Source organism: Mustela lutreola, chromosome 10, assembly GCF_030435805.1.
Source record: "Mustela lutreola isolate mMusLut2 chromosome 10, mMusLut2.pri, whole genome shotgun sequence".
NCBI lineage: Eukaryota > Metazoa > Chordata > Mammalia > Carnivora > Mustelidae > Mustela > Mustela lutreola.
The window spans coordinates 32,549,674-32,576,389 of NC_081299.1; the positions used below are offsets into that span (position 1 = coordinate 32,549,674).

The following is a 26,716-nucleotide window of genomic DNA, read 5'->3' on the forward strand; positions in this document are numbered from 1 at the left end:
GTTCTAGCTCTATTCCTATTTGGACAGTGTTGTTGGGGAGGCCATTTCTGGTTTGGGGAAGACTATGGGAAAGTAGACTAAAATTTATTGTGGTTTCAAGTAATCCAGGTTTCTCCCCCACCACCACCATCAAAAAAATAGCCATTCTTTTCTCCTCTTCCTTATATCAAACTCAATGCTTGCTTCTAGTTAACAAAAAAAAAAAAAAAAAAAAGGCAGTGACAAACAATGGTTTTCTACCCACACATTTAAGAATAGTAACTCTATGCTTTATAAAGATGGACCATACAGAATATTACAGAACTAAAAGATGTATGTAAGAATACTAAATAACCTAACTCAGACACCACAGAGTACTAGTTAAATGCTAACTGTATAGCTTTATGCACAAAAAATTTTGATTCTAGAATAATATGCACAAGAATTATAAGTTACAAATTATCAAAGAAGTTATGGTTATCTCTTTTCTTTCATCATCCCTTCCAATTCTGTAACTTCTACCAAGCACAAAAGCTAGATATACATTATTCCTAACCCCATGTCACGTATAAGCTTAAATCTAAACATACTCAAAGAAGTTTAAAATCTCAATGACTTTAGTATAGCATTATTTCAGCATATCCCACAACTAAAAAATCTTTAAGGAAGTCTAATCAGTAGATGAAAGTCTGCAAAATGTCCCAATGTAACCATATCCAAAGATTTAAATATTTAAAAAAAAAAAAAAAGGGTGGGGTAAAATGACTCTTCCCATCATACTGAGCAGTAATCACTATTAAGTCAATTAGCTCCACAGCAGGTTTAGAATTAAAAAAATAATGGTAGTCATTTTTTTTTTTAAATAGGTTCTTTTCAGAGCTATATAGCTGTCCCTTGTTTGGAGTTAGGGACAGAGGATACATGGAGTCTAGCAAAGTAGAAAAGCCATCTCTCCATCTATTTCCATAATAAGCTGGAGACACATTCTCAGGGAAAGAAGTGCCATAATGACACAAAGTAAAAGCTTTTCTACTGAGGACAAAAGATAACCAGCCTCTGCCTGCTAAAAGTATTTAAAAATGCATATTCATTTTTCTTCTCTGGCATTCTAGACAACCAGAATTGCTTTCAAGCATTACGATTCCTTGACTTCACATTCATGGCTCTAACAACTTTCTATCCCTCCTCGATCTTCTGCCCTCTAAAACTGGGTAATCCCAACTCTCTCTTCATCACTTACTCTGTTCTAGCCATATTGACTTTCTCATTGTTCCTCCAATACATAAGGCAAGTCTCCTGCCTTATCGTTTCCTGGATTCCTTCTGCCTGGAATGTTCATAGTCCACAAACCCAAAATGGAAGAGTCCATTACTCTTTCAGGTTTTCAAATGTCACCATTTCAGTAAAGATTTCCTTGGCTAAAATAACATAAACCCCTGTGTTTCCCATTCCTCTTCTCTATTTTATTCTTCACCTTAGCCTCATCACTGTCACTAACATACTTCTTGTGCTCCCTTTGGCACCATATAGACTAACAGATATTTCTTGTTTAATTGTCCCTTCACCAGAATGCAGCTCCATGATTATAGGATTTTTATCTGTTATGTTCACTGCTACAGTCCTGGCATTTAGAATAGTGCCTAACAACACATTAGGTGCTCAACATGCACCTAGCTGCAGCAGTTACATGTAATCAGTAGATACTGCCATCAACACTTCATGTTCTAGTCTGAAAGATTTCAATTAACAGATTAAATTTAAGTTATTTTCTCAAACCATGCCCTGGAAACTGCAACAATCCCTCACGGGCAATTGTGAGGATAGAACATGAAAGCCTAATAAGCAAGCAGAAAAGTCCTGTGTTTATCTGTTTTATTCACAGGATTTCATGTAAGATTTAATTTGTAGAGAAGATTTAGCAACTTCAAAAAAATCTAAGACTACTGGGCTGTATACAATTTAGTTCCTACTTTTTAAGCTTTACTTATTTACTGTAAATGAGGATAATCTAGGTATCATGTTTATATCATCATTTAGAAAGAGATAAAAACTAGCACCAAGTCTTATTTAATCTGCTACAAAAGCAGTAAAATTTACTGTGTATTTTCTAATTAAAACAAGTAGAGAGCAGAAAATTTTTAGAAAGAAATGAAGTACAAAAATTTTATTATTCCATATACAAGAACTAAGTGGAAATTAAAATCCAAATCCCATTACCACAAATTTCTCTGCAGGCAAAAATATCTCCCAATCCATCAAATCGCACCACCCAACAAAACAAACAGTATTTTATTATGAACCTCACCTTGAATAACTTTTAAAACGTTACACGTCCCAATAAAGAAAAAATAGCACTCACCTTAACGAAGTTACAGATGGACAAGCCTGTCCATACAAACCCATCTGGCCACAAAGAAAATCTGAAAAGTAAAGAAGAGTTAGTTATCAGAAGCTCGAAAGTAAGCTAAACTATAAATAAGATTCATTTCTAATTAAAACACTCTGAAAAGAAATAGAAGGCTAAAAGATTCACCATAATCTGAATCAAAAATGATATCAAACAGTAAGAGGAATTATACTGAAGACAGACATAACAGGAGGCATAGGAGAAATAGGTAACACTATAACTGTAATACCCAAAAGTGCTGAAAACTCATAAAATTTAACAAATTGTTATGCTTGTTATACAGAGAGTGTGTCCCAACTATTTAGCAAAATCCTACTGATCCGGGAGAAGTGCCTAAAGGAGACAAAAGAGTTAGTATGCAGGTTCCCATTCCCACATAATTGTCCCCTACCTCACCTACTCTTCAATCAAAACAGTGCTACCTTTATTGATTTTATATACCAGAATTCACTAAGACTTCATGTGAAGAACAGTTCCATTGTTTAAAAGAAAGTTAAAAATAGCATTCAAACAGAAGGAATTTTGAATAAAAAGCTATAGCTTCAAATTCAACTATGACACTACGAGACCTTGAAGAATTTATGTAACCTCACTGAACCTCAAATTCTTCATCTGTAACTTGGCAATAAATACTGCCTATATAATTTTATTTACTCATTAGGGACAAATTGCAGGTTTGTTACTAGAATTAAATAAATCAATGAACAAATGTAAAATGGTCTATTAAGCACTAATACCTGGCACAGGGATGATCCACAACTGTCTACACGTAACATGAATGAGAGAAGTTGGAATGGGCATAAGCACATATATATGCATATACTGTGCAAATGATGGAGACTGTACAACTAAAAAAAACATGTTCTTACTGAAGGGGATGGATCGGCTACTAGTCCTGTTCCAGCTAACTGCTGCTAAGCAGGATTACAAACCCAATATTCTAAGAATCAATTTTTCAGAAGAAGCAAGATACACAAAATTTTATTTGAAATCTCCTGATTTTTCTTTTCTAAATACTATGTGGACCAAACAAAACATCAGATTCTGTCCTAAGTTTATAAACTTTAATCTAGAAGCTGAATGAATTCTCCTGCACGCACATGAGAGAGACAAGGCACTTCTACTTCTGCTAGAATGACAGAATAGATAGCTTAATCAACATGTCACTGTAAATTACAAACACTGGATAAAATCTCTTAGTCTTTATAAATTAATCAATAACCCTGAAGAAAAATAACATCTGATCAAGGCCAAAAACTATATATAACAGAGAAACTAATAAATAAGTATGCAGGGTACTGAAACCAGCTTTCATTCACCTTCAAGGCATTTTGCCAAACCCTATGAATTTCAGCTTGGGCTCAAAAGACCAATGGGGCTCAAGGTTCAAAAGGCAAAGTCCAGGTGTTACCCAAGAGATAGCAAGGAAAAATGTTTCTTAACCTTGGCCACTGAGTGCCAACAAGGGGATGGGACAATGATTGCAGTAAAACAGTATCCCCCCAATATTCATAACCATAAGCTGACTCTCACCTAGATTACGGTTTTAAAAGATTCATACTTAGAATTCTGTTTACGGTAGTCCTAGAATGGTAGTATTCCCCACCCATCCTTGAGAAAACAAATCAAGTCCTCTGGGGAATCTGCCTTTGATCTAGGCCTAGAATTATTCTCACTATCTGGTACCAAAATAAATAACTTCATGGGTGCCTGGGTGACTCAGTCAGTTGCCTTCAGCTCAGGTCAAAATCCCAGGGTCCTGGGACTGAGCCCCATAGTGGGCTCCCTGCTTGTGGGGAGCCTGCTTACTCTTCTCCTTCCTGCTTATGCTCTCTCACATGAGTGCTTTCTAATAAAAATCTTAAAAAATAAACTTTAAAAATAAAAATAAGTAAATTAATTAACAATCAAAAATCACAAAACCCAGAAGGAAACAAGGCACTCAGAGAAAGATATAGCTGAAACATCAGTTTGCAGAATCAAAACCTCAAAAAGATTTCCAGATATGGTGATTACTTAATTACTAGACACTTTACTGCTTTACTTTATGGGTGATTTAACTACTCCTATTTCAATTACCTGTATGAATCTCAAATTTGTGTCTCTAACAGGAATCAATCTCCAAACATAAATATCTAACATTCCATCTTGGAAAACCCAAATCTATCATTCCAAAACAAAATTCATCATCTTCTTTAATGTATTTACTATCATAAAATGACACAGTCCTCTTATCTAAGAATGGTCTTCTAGCCTAACTCCTTCCTTTGCCCTTGTTAAAATAGAACACTTCTTTCCAATCCTTGATTTCTATGAGGAATGACTTCTCTAAACACTCCTAGGCTCTTAGGCCACTCCTCATCAAAGAGGTAAGTAACTTGGTTACTGGGTAGAGCTAACTCAGGACCTACATCAGGACTCTACAGGCACTGATCTGGATGCACCTGCTCTGCTGACCCTGACAATCTACATATCAGGAGGGCTGGCCCACGGTCTAGAGTGGAACGGTGGGGATAAGAGAATGTGGAGAGTGAGTTAGCCCATTTGACTTTTAAATCTAAATCACAATCTATATTCTACAATATCAGCTTCAGCAAAAACAAAGAGAACTCCTCCAAAAGCTACCATATTATCCAGCAACTCAATCCTACACACACATGTGTCTGTGTATACATGTGTGTGTATGTGCATACCCAGGAGAATTTAAAACCTATGGTCACAAAAACTTGCACATAAATGTTCATAGCAGTAGGATTTATAAATGGCCAAAAAGTTGAATAAAATCGAATGTTAAACTTATGAATGGAGGGCCTTCTGGGTGGCTCAGTGGGTTAAAGCCTCTCTGCCTTCAGCTCAGGTCATGATCCTGGGGTCCTGAGATAAAGCCCTGAATCGGGCTATCTGCTCAGTGAGGAGCCTGCTTCCCCCTCCCCCTCTGCCTGCTTCTCTGCCTACTTGTAATCTCTGTCAAATAAATAAATAAAATCTTAAAAAAAAAAAACCTTATGAATGAATACACAAAATGTGGCATATATGCACACTATCCATAATATACAATATTATTATTCAGCCATAAAAAGGAATGAGTCCTGTTACATGCTACACCATAGCTGAACCTTGAAAGCCTCATGCTAAGTGAAAGATGTCAGACACAGACAGATATTTGGAAAATTGATTAGTAGTAACCAAAAGATGGGGGGACAGCGAGTGATTTCTATGAGTTTTTTTCTGGAATGATTAAAGTGTTCTGGCACTAGATAGCAGTGACAGTTGTACAAAAACACTTACTAAGGGGCACCTGGGTGGCTCAGTGAACTGAGCATCTGACTCTTGGTTTCAGCTCAGTCATGATCTCCATGTTGTGGGATCAAGCCCTACATTTGGCTCCACACTCAGCAGAGTGTGCTTGTCCCTCTCCCTCTGCTCTTCCCCCAACTTGTGCTCACTCTGTCTCACAAATAAACAAATAGTTTTTCTTTAAAGATTTTATTCACTTATCTCTTAGAGAAAATCAGTGAACAAGCACAAGCAGGGGGAATGGCAGACAGAGGGAGAAGCAGTCTCCCTGCCAAGCAAGGAACCTTATATGGGACTTGATCCCAGGACCCCAGGATTATGACCTGAGCCAAAGGCCCAACCAACTGAGCCACCCAGGCATCCCTAAATAAAAATCTTAAAAAAAACCTTCAGTATAAAACCAAATTACATGCCTTAAAATGATAAACTTTACAGTATGTGGATCTGTATCTCAATTAAAAAATAATTTTAAAAGTAGTAATATTTTTTCATCTGTTGGTTCTTGTTAAATTCTTCAGTTCAGAACTTAGGTAACAGAAAAGGATCTTATATTTTGAGTCCCCCAGACATCAAAACCCTTAGGACCCCCAACTATTTACCATTTACTACCAACTCTAGCTCCCAGTTATCTTTCTAATCTGCTTTAGCCTCAATGCCTTAGTTTCAGGTTTCTCCATTTTTAATCTTGACTACTGCTCCTAAATGGTGAACCCCAGGCTGGTTAACTGAAAGAACAAACATCTGCCAATCTTCTCCCTACCCAACAAATACATGACCAGCAACATGGAAATCTCACAAAAGAAGGCTAAAGTTCACAGTTCAGTCGGGAAAGTCTCAGTGTCCTCTGAATTACAAACTCACACTTCTGAAGCCAACTATAGTTGAATAATTATATTAACTCATTCAATTATATCCATAATTTATACAGTTTGAGTTGGTGCAAAAAGCACCTTGTAGAATTTTCTCCAAATCCTTTAAAATCCAACATATAAGAAAGTTTGTGTAAAATGGCACAACCAGAATATGGGTACTAAAAACCAGTTACTCAATGATGAATATGCTCCAGTAGAAGCAACTGTCCTATACACCATCACCAACATAAGAATATGGAATTCCTTTTAGTAATACAAGCAGTCTTCAAGGGTATATTAAACTGAGTTACAGGGGCACCTGGCCGGCTTAGTCAGGTAAGTATGCGACTCTTGATCTCAGGGTTGTGAGTTCTAAGCCCCATGGGAGGCTTGAAAATTTTTAAAAAAATAAAAGTTATAAACTTATAAACTATTTACATTTAGGAAGCAGATGTTTAACAAACTAAAAGTAGTATAATAATGTATTATTTGGGAGCAGGAGGTGAAATGGGACAAAGTATTTTGAAAAAGCTCCCAAGTAAGATTTTTTTTTTTTTAAAGATTTTACTTATTTATTTGACAGAGATCACAAGTAGGCAGAGAGGCAGGCAGAGAAGAAGGGAAGCAGCTCTCTGTTGAGCAGAGAGCCCAATGCAGGTCTTGATCCCAGGACCCTGGGATCATGACCTGAGCCAAAGGCAGAGGCTTTAACCCATTGAGCCACTCAGGTGCCCAGCTCCCAAGTAATTCTTATTTAATTCTTATTCTCCTCTCTCCAACCAACACAGGAATATGCTGCTTTATAGTTTACAAAGAACTTAGCAACATTCATGACCTTGAGTCAAGACCTAGACTGGAATCCCAATTATGAAATTAGGTATACTGTTAAACTTCTCTAAGGCTTAATTCCCTTCTTTCCACAAAAGAGAAGATCCATGCCTCAGTTTCAGGGACCACAGTTTGAATGAAAACATCTGCATAATATTAGAAAAAGAACTATAAGCTGGTTGAAAATAAAGGCTACAGGACTAGAGGACTAGAGTCAGAAACTATTCCTTTTTTTTTTTTTCTTTTTAAACTTCTGAACTTAGACCTGTCTTTCAAAAGACTTGAGAGTATAAAATTCACTCGTATCCATGAAGGAACAACCCCTTTGACTCATCTTACTTAACTGAGCACTATGACTTGTTACACCATTAGTCACAGGTAATTATTAAAGCAGTCAAAGAAATAACCTGTCTTAATCAGCCAGAACAGAAGAAATCTACCATAGGAAGGAGTAAGGGGAAAAGAATCCTGCTGAGTGAGCAGCAATCACCTACTCATCTTACCTCAACTAGCTATACCTAAAGGCAGTGGCACAGCTTGAGCTAAAAGGTGAGATCCGAGAGTCCTATGCTCTCAGAAAGCAATTAAAATCATGTGAGAATGATCAGTTCACCAAGGGAGAATTAATGGAAGATGAGAGGCCAAACTTAAACTTTGGAGGGCTCTAGTAGATAATTAAGAGAAGAGGAACTAGTTTAAAATAAAAAATAACTTAAGAAAATTGTACTGGAGATGGCTACAAATGATTTAATGCACAGAAAGGCAAAATGTCGATTAAAATAGAAACACAGTGAAAAAAGAATATTGGCTTTTATTAGAAGATCATTGACAGTACAGAGGGTGTGTTTTGTGTCCTAGTGAAAGCAAAAAAACAGACTGCAAAGGAATAAGAACCAGGGTAGGGAAATAGAGATTTAGCTACAAATTGTATAAAATGAAAATAAATAGGGCTTGACCAACTGAGCCACCCCAGTGCCCCATGAAAGGCATTTTTCATTATAGGTATTTTTCATTATAAATGTGGCGTCAGGCTGTATAGTGGTCAAGATCATTGTTTCCTGGCCTTTGCCCAGGACACTTCATGATCACTTGTACCACTCTAGAACTTCTGGGCCTTCTTTGGTACAGTGAGGGATCTCTAGTTCTCAGGATAGAACCCAAACATACACCAGGTGAAAGAAACATAGGCACCAGAGAGAAAAGTCTGTCTTCACGTTGGTGCTCGTGCAATTTTTAATAAATTATAGATGTTTTCTGTTAAAAAAAAAAAGAAAGAAAGAAAGAAAGGAAAAAAAAGAAAAGAAAAAAAAAAGAAAAGAAATAGGAAATGCAATAAGGTCAAGCAGAGAGGAACATATTAAGAAATCAAAGAAGGTGAAGAATATGTTGGAATGTTCATCAGACTGTATCCCATTACTCTGATTTCTTCTTCACAACTCTTGTCACCAACAATATGACTTCTGTTTTACTGTCTGGTTCTCCTCCACTGGAATACAGATAAATGTCTGTTTCATTCAGTTACACCCCCAAAATCTGACATATGGTTAGCTGTCATGTTTGTCAATATATGAGTAAACCAGGTTCCTTAAGAGCTGAAAAAGAGTACACTTTTTTTTTTTTTTTTTTTGGTCAGAAGAGTGAGCACAGGCAGACAGAGTGGCAGGCAGAGGCAGAGGGAGAAGCAGGCTTCCTGCTCAGCAAGGAGCCCGATGTGGGACTCAATCCCCGGATGCCGGAATCATGACCTGAGCCGAAGGCAGCTGCTTAACCAACTGAGTCACCCAGGCATCCCAAGAGTACACTTTAAATAAGAGCAAGATTTGGGGCGCCTGGGTGGCTCAGTGGGTTAAGCCGCTGCCTTCAGCTCAGGTCATGATCTCAGGGTCCTGGGATCGAGTCCCGGATCGGGCTCTCTGCTCAGCAGGAAGCCTGCTTCCTTGTCTCTCTCTCTGCCTGCCTCTCAGTGTACTTGTAATTTCTCTCTGTCAAATAAATAAATAAAATCTTTTTTAAAAAAATAAATAAATAAATAAATAAGAGCAAGATTTGATGGAAAACTCACCAAACCTCTTTTTTTTTTTTTTTTTTTTTTTAGATTATTGATTTATTTGACAGAGATCACAAGTAGGCAGAGAAACAGGCAAAGAGAGAGGAGGAAGCAGGGTCCCTGCCGAGCAGAGAGCATGATGCAGGGCTCGATCCCAGGACCCTGCGATCATGACCTGAGCCAAAGGCAGAGGCTTTAACCCACTGAGCCACCCAGGTGCCCCCTCACCAAACCTTTTAAATACAGTCTTTGCACCCATCAAATACTTCTCCCTACCTCAAGGCAAATAATTTAGGACCAATCTGTAGTTAGAAGAGCAAGTTAAGTATCCAGACTATATGAAGAATTCTTAAAACTCAATAATAAAAAGATAACCCGGGGCCCCTGGGTGGCTCAGTGGGTTAAAGCCTCTGCCTTTGGCTCAGGTCATGATCCCAGGGTCCTGGGATCGAGCCCCGCATCAGGCTCTCTGCTCAGTGCAGAGCCTGCTTCTCTCTCTCTCTCTCTGCCTGCCTCTCTGCCTACTTGTGTTCTATGTCTGTCAAATAAATGAATAAAATCTTAAAAAAAAAAAAAAAAAAAAAAAAGATAACCCAATTTAAAAGTGGGGAAAGATCTGGAGATACAGCTCATGGGTACAGCATTTGACTGCAAAAACTGGGCAAAGATAAAAGTTACTAAGATCTACATATGTCCAATAAGCACATGAAAAGATTAGTCATCAGGGAAATGCAAATCAAAACCACAATGAGATACCACTTCATACCCACTAGGATAACTATAATTAAAAAAACAGACAATAACAACTCCTGCAAAGGTATGGAGAAACTGAAACTTATATATTGCTAGTGGAAATGTAACAGTGTAACCACTTCAGAAAGTTAAGCAGTTTACTAAAAAGTTAAACAGAGTTACCATATGACACAGCCATTCTACTCCAAGAGTCTATATAGAAGAAATGAAAACATTCATCCACACAAAAATCTATAAACAAATGTTCACAGCAACATTAAATAACGGGAAAAACGTAAGGAGCACCTGGGTGGCTCAGTGGGTTAAGCCTCTGCCTTCAGCTCAGGTCATGATCTCAGGGGTCCTGGGATCCAGCCACCGCATGGGGCTCTCTCTGCTCAGCAGGGAGCCTGCCCCTTCCTACCGCCCCTGACAGCCTCCCTGCCTACTTGTGATCTCTGTCAAATAAATAAATAAAATCTTAAAAAAAGAAAAAAGTGAAAACGATCCAAATGCCACTAGCTGATGAATAGATAAATAAGTTGTACTATATCCATACAGTGGAATAGTTAATAATAAAAAAGGGATAATATATGCTACAACATGACCCCTGAAAACATGCTAAGTGAAAGAACCCAGTCACAAGACTACACAATTCCATTTATATCAAATGTCCAAAACAGGCAAATTTATATTAGTAGTCAGACCACGGATTAATAGTTACATTAAATTAGATTAGTTTCTTAGAGTCTGAGGAGTGGGGAAGTAAAGGGGACTGACTGGGTATGGATGGGGTTTCTTTCAGAGAGAGAAAAATGTTCTAAAATTAGACTGCAGTAATGGTTACACAACCCTCTGAATACATTAAAAAACACTAAATTTCACACTTAAAATAGGTGAACTGTACAGCATATGAATTCTATCTCAATAAAGCTTTAAGAAAAAAAAAAAAAAGAGCAAGTTTAGAGCTCCATCACACAAATGTTCTTGTTAAGTTCCTGCTTCTTCCCTCAGTAGTGCCACAGGAGCCAGCCCCACCCCCAAACTGGACCAGGAAAGGGAGAGTAAAAGTAATGACTTCACCAGAAAGCAATGTTACTACAGCAGTATCTTCAAATCTATAACCCCCTGAACCATTAGTGGTTCAATAAAGTTTCTTTTCTGTTGAGTTCCACTATTTCCACCACCTATTAATTAAACATATTTAATAACGCTTGTGGGTCATTAAAAAAATTCTATATAAAATTCTACAGAAAAACATTCTACCAGTATCTACAAATCAACTACTTAGGTTATACCTCTCTCCTCCTAAAACAAAACCAAACCCAGGTTATTCTCTAATAACGGAAGATGAAAAATGCATGCCAAGCAATCAGCTTTAGCTTTTTAAGACTGTTTTAACACTGAAGAGTCTAAACTAACTGCCTCCTTCCCCTTCATAGTTTAGGTCGGGTGTCAATCGAACAGGTGGTAAATGTGGAGGGAGAGGAGCTTCTTGGCCAAACATCAGAGAACTATAGATTCTTCCAAACCCCAAACCTTACTTCCTGCAATTTATATAAACAGATCACAGGCCACCCTCTTCAAACCAAATCATAACCTAAGCAAGTAACACAAGATTCTACTTCTAGGTCTGTCATTAACTCACTGGATAATCCTGAAGCTTCAGTCTCCCTACTTTGCTCAATAACTTAACCACAATTTCTGGTACCAAAATCATATGACGTGGTCTAATAAAGAACTTTTTCCCAATTTATAGCTTAGTTTTTATGGAAAATCTGACAAAAATATGTGAAACTAAATCATATTATATGCTTGTCACTTCTACTGAATTTACATGAAATAAGAAAAATTCAAAAGACTGTTCACTACAAAAATGCTGAACTCTTCTATTTTAAACTTTTAAAGGTATTCACTAAATAGAGAGAATAAGCCTTCAGAGGGCTGAAGGGTTTTGAGGCTTTAAATTTAAACTCAGTTATATTTAGAAAGCCAAGATGCCACCTCTCTGGATCCTGTATCTTTATCTTGGTCATTTGATTCATGTGCTTTGCCTGGTGTAATTCAAAGCAAGAGATCCTACAATATCCCTGAAAAGTAAACTGAACACATCAGAATGTACTGATTACCAGAGGAATGTCATGCTGTATTGCAAAAGATGGGAGGCTACAGTATCCCACTGCTAGAGCTGCCCTGTTCCCAAAAATCCTGACTCAAGAGTCTAGGGTGAAACCTACGGAATCTGCTAAATAAAGTATCTCAGGTGACTCTGATACACAACTTAATTCAGGAACTACTGGTTTAGGACAAGGATAGCAGAAAGGTTTCATATCATTTACCAACTATGCTCAATAGGTAATAGCTACCTGAAGGGCTACACTGAGGAGATCACGTCTAAAAACAACCAGTAATTAGTAGTTTGCCATGGACAAAGTGATGGGGAAGTGGCCACATGCAAACCACGTTATCTGTCATCTGTGATTCAGACCACTAAATGGGCTTTTTTTTAAGGAGGCTTCTGAGGTAAGAGGAAAAAAGACTTAGATCTGGATTATTTACTTTTAACTGGCAAAAGCTTTGGCTGATTCTGAGAAGGTTGAACGCAGCAAGAATAGGCCCACTGGCATACGTGCCAATACTCTCCATAAGTACTTATTAAACTTCGTTCTCTCTCAAATAAATAAAATCTTTAAAAAGAAAGACAGACAGACAGACAGAAAGAAACAAAACAAAAGAGCACCTGGGTGGCCCAGTTGGTTAGGTATTCTCCTTCAGCTCAGATAATGATCCCAGGGTTCTGGGAGAAGTCCCGGGCTCAAGTCGGCTTTTCCCTCTCCCTCTGCCCTCCCCCATGCTCACGCTCTCTCCCCCTCTCTCTCACTCTCTCTATTCGATAAAAAAAAAATCTTTAAAAACAAACAGGGTGCCTGGGTGTTAAGCAACTGCCTTCAGCTCAGGTCATGATTCTGGAGTCCTGGACAGAGTCCCACACATCCAGTTCCCAGCTTCGAGGGGAGTCTGCTTCTCCCTCTGACCTTCTCCCCTCTCATGCTCTCCCTCCCTCCCTTTCTCTTCCTCTCTCTCTCAAATAAATAAATAAAATCTTAAAAACAAACAAAAACCTTCCCAGTATTACACAGAAAAAGACTTCTCTCAAAATGTCAATAAATTGTTTGAAAAATGAAAATTCTGCACAATTGTATAAATTTGGTTTTTAAAAAAGGGGGGGGGTGGTGCCTGGGTGGCTCAGTTGTTAAGTGTCTGCCATCTGCTCAGGTCACAGTCCCAGGGTCCTGGAATCGAGCCCCATATCAAGCCCTCTTCTCAGCAAGAAGCCTGCTTCTCCTTCTCCCTCTTCCCCTGCTGTGTTCTCTCCCCCTCTCTCTCTCGCTTTCAAAAAAAATAAATAAATCTTTAAAAGAAAAAAAAAGGTTGTGCCTTGAGTTCCACATTAGGTAAAGGTGGGAGGTAGTGGGAAGACTGAGTACCAAGCAAAAACAGTATAATTTAGGTTGATTCAAGAGGGAATCAACTGGGGGTCTCATCAATACATGACTACAATAATGGGTTAAGATTCCCCTGGCAGCATTTTGGGGGGGGGGGGGCACAATGGGGGAACAATCAAGGCATGACATGGGAAAGCAAAAAAATCTGCTTTGTATTATTTTGTATGCGTCTGTCTCTTAACATTGGACTACTGGCTCTTAGTGGGCCAGGTATGTCAAACTAACCGGGGGGGGGGGGGGGGGGGCGGCTCAGTACATTAAGCATCTGCCTTCTACTCAGGTCATGATCCCAGGGTCCTGGGATCAAGTGCTGCATCAGGCTCCCTGCTCAGCAAGGAGTCTGCTGTCCCTCAGCCTCTTCTCCTCCTCCCTGGCTCATTCTCTCTTTCTCTCTCCCTCTCTCTCAAATAAGTAAAAAAAATTTAAAAAAAAATTTTTTTTAATTTTAAAAATTAAATACTTAAAGAGGGTTGAGGCATATGTGGCAAACAGCTTAATAATGGTCAAATCTGTGATGGGTATATGGGGATTCATTATATGTTATCTGCTTTTACAAATACTCAGCAGTGCACTTGCAGACTTTCCTGTTACTTGGTCAAGTCCAGCACCGTACAATTAATTCTTTTTCTTTTCTTTCTCTGATTTCAGGAAGCTTAAGAATGACTAGTATTTCTGAAGAAAACAGCCTAGACTCAATCAGATGAAAACCAGCATTCATTTGTTAGCTCTACTAATAAGAAATCTCTCTGAATCTATTCAAAGAACTTCTTGTAAATTAATATGAGAACTAAATATGAGCCAAGAGAGTGACTCAGCTGCTAAAAAGAAACAAAATACAATCTTAAACTTCACTAGAAGCATAGTACCCAGATCAAGGAGGGTAACAGCCCCATGCACTCTTTACTAGTTAGTTCACAACTGGAGTATTGAGCTCTGTTTCCAGCATCACATTTTAAAAACACTTACAAGCTAGAATGCTTGCAGGGAGAAATATCAGACTAGTGACAAGTTTAGAAGCCAAATGTCAAGTGCAGAATGTCTGAAAAAAGTAGGTGTGTTTAGTGTGGAGAAGAAAACATTTCCCAGCCTTCCCTGTCACCTCAACCATAGAGACCCCTGGTGTAGTACTTTCCAGAGGATTTCAAGAGTCATTAACAGGCATTCCATTGTCAGATAAATCTGAGATAAACACTTTTCTAACAGAGTTATCAAAGGGTTCAATATCCTCAAGTGCTTTACCATTATTCAGGAAAGATATTCAGTATTTCCCAAAAGGAACCATTTATTCATTCATTCAACAAAAATTCACCAAGCCCCAATTATTGGCCAAACATTCCTCCACAAGCTGGGGATACAATGAATATTTTAATATTCTGGAGGGTACTTTGTGAAACAGAGTATCCTCTGTTTCTTGCTACCCCTCTAACTTGCACTGTGCTCCATATCTCTGGGTTTATTATGCTGCAGGCCTAGAAGGTCCACCACTAATCTTAATTCAAACATTATCTCCACAAAGCTTTCCTGATCATAAGCAAAACTTCCTTTTCAACAAGCTGGTGGCTCTTTCTCTGTATCAGCTCTCTGTGAACAGACTACTCCTCTTAATTACCTTCACATCTCTCGTGATGCCCAGAACAGTGTCTTGCACACACAGGTGTTCTAGAAGTATTTGCTGAATGAATAATCACTGAAATATTTGAAGGATTATCTTGATAAAGAACACAAACTGGGTCTCTACTGTTCCACAGAGGATGAAGAAAGAGATGAACTTAAAGGAAATTTTACCTCAATTAGAGCTAATGACAGTCTATCTTATAGGTATCTGTGACTACGGGCGTTCTAAGAGTAGCCAAGTAAGTACGCATCAAGTGCTTTAGTGGGAAATCTCGCTGGCCTGAATGATTAACTCTTAAATTTAGGAACTACTGTACTTCTCACCATATCAGACAAAAGGAAACTTTCAAAACAATGTATTTGTAACAATATTAAAATTCTAAGAGAACCTGGGTGGCTCAGTCAGTTAAGCATCCAACTCTTGGTTTTGGTTCGGGCCATGATTTCACAGTGGTCATTGGACTGAGCCCCAAGTCGGCTCCCCACTCAGTGTGGAGTCTGCTTTAGAATCTTTCTCCCTTCCCTTCTACCCTTCCTGAGCACATGCTCGAGCTCTCCAAAAATCTTTCCAAAAAAGTTCTTAAAATTAAACATGAGGGGTGCCTGGGTGGCTCAGTGGGTTAAAGCCTCTGCCTTCGGCTCAGGTCATAATCCCGGGGTCCTGGGACTGAGCCCCGCATCATGCTCTCTGCTCAACAGGGAGCCTGCTTCCTCCTCTCTCTCTCTCTGCCTGCCTCTCTGCCTACTTGTGATCTGTCAGATAAATAAATAAAATCTTTAAAAAATATATTAAACATGAAATATCCTTTCATTTACAACTACAGTAAATATATAATATGCCCGTTAATGTCTTTTAAGTGTTAAATATAGAGGATAAATAAAAAGAAGATGCAGTCTCTATCCTGAAAGAGTAAATATAAGGTTGCTCCCAAAGAAAATCTGAATGCTAGGTCATTTACCTCAATAAGAAATGTTCCTTAGATAAAGAAATTCTTTAGATAAATGATTTTGAATATTTTGCAGGCAGAGAATTAACTATGAAGCCATTAGCTTCTCTTAAAGCCATCTACTGACACCACTAAATACATTAAGTTCTTCAAAAAACAAAGCTAGCCACTCTGCCTTTTTAGTTAACCAGAAAACAGAAGAAATTCCAGAATACCTCCACATGCCACAGATTACCTCTGCAGTGTCTCTCCCAAACTAAAAGCTGTAGTCCTCGCTGGCAAGGACCCTGTCTTTCACTTGTGTCCCTGGCTTTTAGTACAGTGCCCAGGACACAGCAAATGGTGAATAAATGAGCAAACAAGTGAGAGAAATTAATGAGTCCAACGTCCCTGGATGAAAACTATCTTAAAAAACCACGAATAGGGGCACCTGGGTGACTCAGTGGGTTAAAGCCTCTGCCTTCGGCTCAGGTCATGATCCCAGGTCCTGGGATCGAGCCCCACATCAGGCTCTCTGTTCAGCAGGGAACCTGTTTCCCCCTCTCTCTCTGCCTGCCTCTCTGCCTACTAAATAAATAAAATCTTAAAAAAAAAAAAAAACCACAAATGGTTTTTATTATTTGAAACCTGCCAATGATATGGCAGCATAAAAGTAGATCTTAAGTCTAGTTTTCTTTATAAACTGGTATGCTATTTTTAGGTCACTTATTGATAAATAATTACTAAAGTAAACCTAAGGTCTTGGTTGCTTCTAGGGAACTAAAATTAATTCCTTAATCAGGAGAGCTAAATGACCAAATTCTAATGCAAAGAAAAATCCAAAACACTTATTACACACACAATTTGACCAATAGATTATAATGAAACAATTATCAAACGTATTTGTTACTGTAACTGCCCAGAAAGCAAAATACTTTGATAGCACCAAGGATTTTTTTTTTTAAGATTTTATTTACTTATTTATCAGAGAGAGTGAGAGAGTGAGTGAGCACAAGCAGGGAGAAGCAGAGAGGGGGAGAAGCAGGCTCCATGCTGAGCAAGGAGCCCGACGCAGGACTCAATCCCAGAACCCTGAGATCATGACCTAAGCCCAAGGCCCACGCTTAAGCAACTGAGCCATCCAAGCGTCCCAATACCAAGTGTTTAAACTGCTCTTCCAAAGTGTTATGATTCACATTTTTCTAAATTCTCATTCTAAATTTTCATACATGTTTAATTTTCCTGATTATAAAAATGGTATAAGCTCACTGTAGAGAACTCAGAAAACATAAAATGGGTTCAAAGGAGAAAATAAAGACTACCTACTATGATGCTTTCTTTCACAGTTTTTTTTTCTATGCAGTTGTAACTTCTTTATATACATACTATCATTCTTCCTACCCACTGGGCAAGAAACAACAGACTCACACTATGACAGTAACCCTAGCTCCCTCAGTAGATTCGTGTTCCAGGTACATTTTCTTAAGAGTCTACATGTTATAGATGTGTACTTCCATAACATAAGACCAAATCTGCAATTTTCTAATTCTTAAAAGTATCCCTTCTGAGTCTGTCTCCTCCATGCCTCCAGAATTCTACAAAGGCAAAGAAAGCAGACTCAAGTAAAAATACATCCAATGACTGGAAATGAACCCAAATTTAACAAGGCAAGAAGTTGTTCTCAATAGTTTTATGTCCCTTAGTCTGATAGTATCACAAGTTCTGCTCCAAGCAGCCAAGGTCCTTTGGGGTCCATAGCCTTTAATTTCTACCTCAAAAATCCAAAGCATATTCTTCATAAAACCTTAGTCAGTTTCCTATAAAGAGTACAAGACCAGAAACAGAATGCACGATCTTGGTTCCTATTTTGGTGCTACTGAACAACTTGAGTAATACTAAGTCTTAGCTTGTATCTCATTTTCTCCATTTGTCGGTAGGCATACTACTTGCCGCACCATGTCTATTACTGGGCTGTTGGGAGGGTCCAACACTGAACAGATCAGAAAAAATGCTTTTCAAAAAGTATTACTCAAATATAAAATGGTTATTTTCCCAAAACACACGTCCCCTATAATAAACAATATAAAACACGACTTCCCCACATAAACAAAATCCCTTTTCCAATGGTGATTACCATGTATACGCTTAGCGCGACAATACCATCAAGACCTCCTTACATAGGGTAGACAGGGAGAGCATGTTATAGATTAGCAGACCCAACCACACTAGCAGAAACTTATGCTATATATTATTCATCTCCTACAATGACAGTTAACCTGCTCCTGACTACAGCATATTTGACTGTTGTGTCTATTTCCCAAAGTTCTACGGCCAAGCCACAGAAATTTTAGTCATTTTTTAACAAATTTAATAAGCACCCATGTACCCACCAACCAAAATCTAGGATCTTAACAGTAACTTATTTTTACCATATTGCACTCCCCTCAGTCCAATCTCTCTGTAAGCAGTATGAAATTATTAGTGAGTTCTTACAGTCTGCCCACCCCCCCCCATCCATTTCCCTCACAAATCTGTGTCAACATTCAATAAGGACAGATCTCTACTTTAAGAAAAATTCCAAACCTGGAGTGCCTGGGTGACTCAGTCATTAGGCGTCTGCCCTGAGATCAGGTCATGACCTCAGGGTCCTGGAATCAAGCCCCCCTGCTCAGCTGGCCTGCTTTTCCCTCTCTCGCTCTTGCTTTGTGTCAAACAAAAAATATTTTAAAAAAAAAATTCCAAGCCCAACTTCTGAGATCTCTAATAAGGTAACATCAGCACTGTATGATTCAGATCAATCTTATTTCCTTGATATCACTATACCACTGGGCAGGACGCTGTCCAGTAGGTAAATTCCTTTACAGCTTTTAGCTCTGTAATCCAGAAGAGTTTAGCTAAAAGTTTACTGGGTAGTCTCCTTCAAATATAGGATCATCCTGAAAAAATGGACCAACTGTTCTGTGACCCTCTCCCATGTGTGACCCAACTCTTCATGATCCTCTCTACATAGCCAAAGCTATGCTGCAGTTTGATGTTTCTGCCCCTCCCCCAAAAACCCACACGCTGAAATCCTAAACCCCAAATGATGGTATTAGGAAGTAGGTCTTTGGGAGATGCTTAGATCATGATGGTAGAGCCTTTATGAATGGGATTAGTCTCCCATAAAAGAGGCTCCAGAAGGCTCCCTTGCACCTTCCACATGCTAAGGTGCCAGCTGTAAGGCCTTCACCAAAAGGCAACAATCCTAGTGCCTTGTTCCTAGACTTTCCAGCCTCCACAATTGTGAGCAATAAATTTTTGTTACTTCTAAGCTACCCATCTGTGGTATTTTGTTATAGCAGCCCAAATGAACTAAGAGAGCCAACATGCAAAGTTATAGAGACTCTCTCTGAAAACTCCCACGCAAGGATTTTCCCCACCCCTAAACTATTAGCATTCAATTCAGAAGAGAGACCTCTAAGATTATGTTCTGAGAACAGTTCCTCTTATTGCATTCCATAAGCATGAGTCCATTACAGACTACTTCACCCACTGATGATGGGAAATAAGTCTGACAGGGCAGTGCCAATGTAGGTCTGATTATACCAAAACAAAATCACTTCAGATTTATGCTAAAATCTTAAAGCAACCAGAGTGGTTTAGTAACTATCAGAATCTATGCTTATTAAATGTGTCAAAGTAAGAGTTCTTATTGAATATGGTCCTAATTAAGTCATATTCTTATTTATCCTATATTTTATCTTGTTACAGGACAAAAGTTTGACACCATATATAAGTGCCACTTCTTTCCGTTTCAGAATAAAATCCTCAATTCTATAAGAAAGTAGTAACCATTTTGAAAGACATCACATTCTCAAGTTATCAGTTGGTATGTTAAGCAGAATAGAAACTGAAGGTACCTAACTACAAAAGGCTACTTAAAATAAATAGAATACCATTGTTATAAATATAAACACAACATCTGGTTCCATATAACAAAGCTATTTCCATATCCCAACAGATGGTCCACAGTAATAATGCTTTGCTGATCTGGTTATAACAAATTCTATTAAATCCAAAATCCTGTATAGCAGATGCCTTTTCCAATTTCAGTATAAGTCAATCTCTTTAACCAAAACACTGTGCTTTGGTTCTTGTTATTTGTGCACTAAAATCCAATTATGCCAATTAAGATGATCAAATCTTTTGACAGTTATAAAATGCCACTGTGGTGTTTTCTGAGTTTTCAAGTGAAGGAGGACAGTATCTCTACCTAGGACTGAAACACTAACTGTCCATAATGGAAAACAAAAATTCAGTTATAAGAAGGCTGAGGAAAGGTAAAAGTGAGCTTTGGCTATCTCAAGCCAAGGTTCCTGAACAGTGGCAATGTGGAAAGCTTAAGTGCATAACAAAGCCAACAGTGAAAAGCACTGAAAACAATGCAACTTCTGAGTTGAAAGGCTATTAGGAAGGACAAACAAAAAGTTTACCTGAAAACAAACAAGACGTATCTCTGTACAATGCTGATACCCAGTTCAGTTTTAAAATATGTGGACACAATGTCAACTTTAATTTTGCTATTTGCTTCCCAACACACTCAAAATCCAATCTTCATATCCTTGTCATGCCCTTACTTGAAATATTACCCTCTATTAACTCATAGCCCAGTAAGCAGTACAATGTAGTGATTAACAGCCACTGAGTTCTGAAAATAGACTACAGGCATTCAAATCCTGCCTCTTTCCATCCCTAGCTATAGAACCTCAGACAAGCTACTTAATCTCTCTGTGCCTGTTTCCTCTCCGTGTCTGTAAAATTGATAATAATAAAATCTACCTGTTCGAGTTGTTATGAGGAATATATGAATAATGAATGTTAAATACTCAGAATACTTTTGGACCCATATTAAGGCTTCAGAAAATGCCACTATCATCACCACATAAATACTCATTGATGTTCTGAAGAAAAGGCAGGAATATGAAATCACTTATCTAAATCACAGAGCACAGAAGTAACAGAATCTGGTTAAAAATACACAAACACACACACACAAAAAAAAATACACAAACACACACACATTCATTTTAAGTCCCGAAGATTAGACATTAAAAATTACTGATTCACTAAGTAAGGAGACTTCCCAGCCCCTCCAATTACCCAGAAATTCACATAGGAATCCTTTAACTTAGAACACTAGCAGGAAGTAGTAGAAATAGCAATGAACATGGACTAAGGAGAACCAATAGCTCCATTACTGATTTAGATGTACAATCTTGGGCAAGTCACCTAACCTAAACTTCAAGTTGCTCATTTTAAAAAATGCTTTGCCCACATCACAGGACTGTTATGATACAAAATGAGATGATGTATGAGAAAATTTATGTAAACCATAAATACTACATGAATGTTCAAGGGCCACGTCTTACACATTTTTAATTCCCAAAGCCTAGCAGAATGCATAGCAGAGGTTACAATCTAAAAGAAAAGCCATAGGAGGAGTGAAATTCACAGGGTGAGGACTAAGATGAAGTAAGGGAAAGGCTTTTTACAAGAATAAGAAACCCAAATATCCAACTAATGAATGGGTAAATAAAAGGTAGTATGCTTCAGCAATAAAAAAGGATGAGATACTGATACAAAGCTCAAGATGGATAATTCTTGAAACACTATGCTAAGACACAAAAGACCATATTGTATATGATTCCATTTATATGAAATATCCAGAACAGGGTATATTTTGGGGGGGATGATGAAATGACTAAATGTGATTGTGGTGATGGATGTACAACTTAATTTACTAAAAACTGTTGAACCATATACTTCAAATGAATGAACTATACAGTATGTAAATTATACCTCAAAAAAACTTTGAAAAAAGAGTAAGAGAAAAAGTTTGTGAGAACCATTAAAGTATAAAATTACTGGCTTTAGAATATATTTGTTTCTTTCTTACAGAAAAAAAAGTGAGTTTCCTGATATTTGAGTAGTTCTGACACGTAGACAAAAAAGACTGGTGGAAGAATTAGGAGAAAATACTTAAAATTACCACACCAGGGGTACCTGGGTGGTACATTCGCTTAAGAGTCTGATTCTTGGTTTCAGCTCAAGTCGTGATCTCAGGTTGGGAGATGGAGGCTTGCATCAGTCTCCCCGCCTAGCAGAGTCTCCTTGAGACTTTCTCTCCCTCTCCATAACCCCTAAAATAAATAAATAAATCATAAAAAAAATTTTTTTTAACCATCCCAAACCATAATGTCTCTACAGATCTTTCCATGGAGAACAAATGTGATATCTATTCTTATCCTTCCTTTCAAAATTCTAGGTTAAAAATCACTTCCCAATCCTAAATAGTCTTTCCATCATGATGATTATTTCTGAACTCCCAGACTACCTCAGATACTATCAACCCCAGTGCCTCTCCTATCTTTGGCTTCTATAATAGCACTGATACACTTCCTGGTTCTTCTCAGAATGTTTACCTGTTATTCTATAATGTCACCCCAAATTCCAAACCTCAAAGCTCTTTCACCATCATACTACTAACTTCCTATCACTCATCTACTCACCTGTTTTTTACTACCATCTACACAGCCCTGATCAGTGAAAAATCTACATTTTTATCTCTATTAATCCTATAACAATGTACTGATACTTCAATCGTACTCTAGTCAATTTTTCATTGTCTTCACTGAGGCTGGCAAGCAGCAGTGTGGCTCAACCAAAATAATTCCTATGCTATTTCTATGTGGCTTTGCAATGTGGGGTACATTTTTTTCTTCTGAATAGATCTGTTTTTCTAATTGTTTTGCTTACACTAGTCTTCATTTCCAGTCAAGCCAGCAAGGAGAAAAGCCGTCAGAACTGGCAGAAAACTAGCCTACTATAGAAAAACTGATTGAACCCTATCTAATGTTGCCCATAACCAATCTTAGCTCATTTCCCTTCACAGTGATACTTTCCTAATTTCCTCTTATCAGTCATCCTCCCAGGACTCTAGGCTTTTATCTTTTAATGCTTTTTTGTTTTCTTCCCTTTGTCCACAATCATCACTAAGCTCAAATTAATCTTTACTCACACATACATCTTCTTACATATCCTATGCTTCTTCCTCAGGACAGTTCAATTTAAAGATTAATGCAAAAAGCTCAAAGATGAGACTGCCTGGGTTCAAATCCTCACTCTGCAGCTTACTCTCTGTGGGATTTGGGGCAAGTTACTTAACCTCTCTGTAACTCAGTTTCTTTATGGGAATAGTAAGAACTTGGTGGAGATTTTGAGATAAATACATGTAAAGAGCTTACAACAATGCCTGGCATGCAGGAGACACTCAATAAATATTAGCTATTATTTTATTCCCACAGTCATTACCTTATGCCGGACTCTGATCTTACTCATAAAATTCTCCAAGACCATTCTAGTCAGTCTCTTCACTCCAGAACACTCAGATAATACAAAAACCTTTGTCAGGGACTATATGCATTCTCTTACTCCCAGTCTTTAAAACCCAAAATGGTACCCCATCAAACTAAATAAACCCTACATCCTAGATAGGTCCTCCACCAACACCTACTCACCAATCCTGAATTCATTTATTACTATTCACCAATCTAGATTCTCTGTGCAGGTCAACCTACTTCCTGCATCTTTTTTTTTAAAGGATTTAATTTACTTGTCAGAGAGAAAGAGAGTACAAGCAGGGGGAACAGCAGGCAGCAAGAGAAGCAGGCTCCCTGCTAAGTAAGGAGCCCCCTGCAGGACTAAATCCCAGGACCCTGGGATCATGACCTGAGCTGAACACAGACGCTTTACCACCTGAGCCAAGGTATCCCTTGCTTTATCTTTTTATACGCTGTCACTTCTTTACCTCTGTAAATACTCCCTCACTCTCCTGGAATACATCTCGGCTCCTCTAAAAATGCCTATCTTTTGCAAATCTCGCTTACACCTTTCAGGTTGGCTGCATTGTCATCCCAACCAGGAGTATGATGTTGCTTGGTAATTTATGAATATGGATGTTATGTGTTGTTTCCCGGAAGAAGTTGAAGCATTTGTAGAGACCACATATTTTATTCCTTGTGTCTCTTCATACAGACTACTTCACACACAGCGCAGTATTTTGCAAAAGTATACAAATGCTGACTGACTTACTGAAAAAATATGTTTCAGAATACATCAGAAAAACAGTCTCTATTTTCCACTGCCCCACCCATACTCAGCATGATGAAAACAGATAGAATCTGTACTTCAGTATCTTTATTTTGCATGGGAGAATATATGAACAACCGCACCACACAAAAAGTATAAATATATATACACTCAAAGGGAACATACAATGCAAAAGACAAATCATTAAAAAGTGAGCATGCTAGCCAACTTGGAATCTAAAAAGTGACTTCAAAATAGTGAGATTTTATTTCACGCAAACTAATGAACCAAAATAAACATGTCCTGACCCCAGCCAACAAGTACCTCATAAAAGTATGAAAAGTTCCCAGTATCACAAAAACCAGTAACAAGATTCACCTCAACTCCAAGAGACACAAAAGGAAAACAAAAATTCTCAAGTTTACAATTTAAAAACAAACAAACAAAAAAACCTTAAAAAATTCAATCACATCCATATATATGCCACCCAAACAGAAAAATGAAGGGAGTTACTGTTTTCCTTTAAATATTTGTTATGCTCTAGGAGGTATAAGGCTTCTCTCACTTGCTACTGCAGCCTGCTCCCTGTTAAAGGAGCAAGCAATCTGTGCTCACACAAGAGCGAAACACAGGAAGCTGGAAACCTTAACCTGGAACAGACATTAAGGAAAGAAACTACCCAAAACACGTTTCAAAACCAGCTTCGAAAAACAGAGTAGCGCAAAGATACTCAACAGAAAAAGAGGAAAAGTGAAATAAAAGAGCTCCCACAAAATAAGTGACTCAGTGAAACTCTCTAGTACCGCGTTCCAAGTAAAGAGCCATGCATGCAATACTTCCATAACATGCACTCCTTTCACTGGGAGGCAAAATAGAAGAAAAAAAAAAAAAAAATACAGGTCAGGAAAAGACAAAAAAAGATGCCCACCAGACGCTAACTCCCGGGCCGGCCCAACTCATTTCATTCAGGAATCCCACTAGAAGCAACAGAGACGTGAACCGCACAACACAGAAAAGAAAAACCTCTGCCAGCCAAACACACGAAAAGTAGAACGGAGAAGTGGAACTACACACCTCAGTGCATCGGCAGCTAGAGCACACTCTTTTGGATCAAACAACAGAGAAAAGAACGAGAAGAGCTAAAAGCAGAGGAGGAACGATGTCTATGACACTAAGCCCTGCCATGTCCCCTGCTGGTCTCAATTTCAGAGAGTACAACTCCTGCTTCTCCCCAGCTAACCAACAGTCGGCCTCAGCAAAGCAAACTGCCCCCTAACACCTTCCACGCCACGGGAGGAAATCACAGAGGAAAACCACCGCGTAAACCTCCCTCCTCACCAGCTGCAAAAAATGGAGGGGGAAGGGGGGGGAGACACCCTACCACGTGGGCAGGATGCAACACACACAGGACAGCAACACGTCCGCATGGAACGGCTGCCTCTGCCCCAATGCCGGCAGAGGACACAGCGTCAGGGTGGGTGGGAACGGAGGCCCCTCGCGCGGGCCTCATCCCGAAGGGCTCCCCCGAGGCCGGAGGTACTGCCCGCCTCGCCGGCCGAAAAACACCCCAAGCTTGAAGGGAAGAAGCTGCATCGTGCCGAGGTAGGGGGCCAGCCCAGGCCAACGGGCAGGTCACGGAGAGGAGGAGCCCGCCGCTGTCCTCGGACTCGGCGCCCCCGGGAACCCCGTCTGACTCCCCCGGGGCCTGCCTGGGGGAGGGGCGGGAGGCGCGGAGCCGCCGCTTCCCGGCTGAGGGGCAGCAGCAGCTGAGGAAGAAACGCCGCGGGGGAGGGAGGGACCCAGCCCTCGCCGCCCGCCAGGCCCCAGCCGGGACGCGGGCCCCCTGCCCCGCCCGCCGCCCACCCCGCACCGCGGCCACGGCCGAGAAAGGAGAGGGCGTCTCGCGGAGGGCAGCCCCTGCCTCTGTCCCGGGAGATGCCCCAGCCCCGCCTCCTCGCCCGCCCGCCGCCTCGACCCCGCCGCCCCGGCGGCGGACACTCACCTCAGGCTGCGCAGGCCGGGACGGCCCGGCCGAGCCCCCGGCCGCTGCGTGCGTCTCCGCCTCCCGGGAAAGGTCCCAACGGCGCCTGGTGCGAGCGGCCGAGGCCCCGAGCAGCGCCGAAAGCGGCGGCGGCAGCGGGAGCAGCCAACATCCGGGGCCGCGCACCCGGAACTACTTCCCGACCCGCTCCCCTCCCGCCCCCGCCGTCGCCCCCGCCTCCCGCGACGTCGCTGCGCCACCAGCACGGCGTCGGCGGCGTCCCCTCCCCTTCGCGGACAAGGCCGCGGCAACGCGCGCGGGATCCCTCCGCTGGGACAAGTAGTGCCCTGGGACGCCGGGGTAGCTCCCTCAGCGCAACCCGTATTTTGGAGTTCCGAGCGATTTGGGGTCCCTGCGCCTC

General features: G+C 39.8%; 1 protein-coding gene across 3 annotated transcripts in view; it reads right to left on the reverse strand.

Moving 5' to 3' along the window:
• FOXJ3 (forkhead box J3) overlaps nt 1-26,467 on the reverse strand; it is a 155,423-nt gene extending 128,956 nt beyond the window's left edge. For 2 of the 3 annotated variants that reach the window (XM_059138306.1, XM_059138303.1), the window contains exons 1-2: nt 26,317-26,467; nt 2,339-2,399 (exon numbers count right to left, since the gene is read on the reverse strand). In XM_059138306.1, coding sequence (XP_058994289.1) covers nt 2,339-2,382 — 44 coding nt within the window. In that variant the 5' untranslated portion in view covers nt 2,383-2,399; nt 26,317-26,467. The remainder of the gene's footprint in view (nt 1-2,338; nt 2,400-26,316) is intronic. The other variant, XM_059138304.1, reaches the window with a different exon arrangement.
• Between the last annotated feature and the right edge of the window lie 249 nt (nt 26,468-26,716).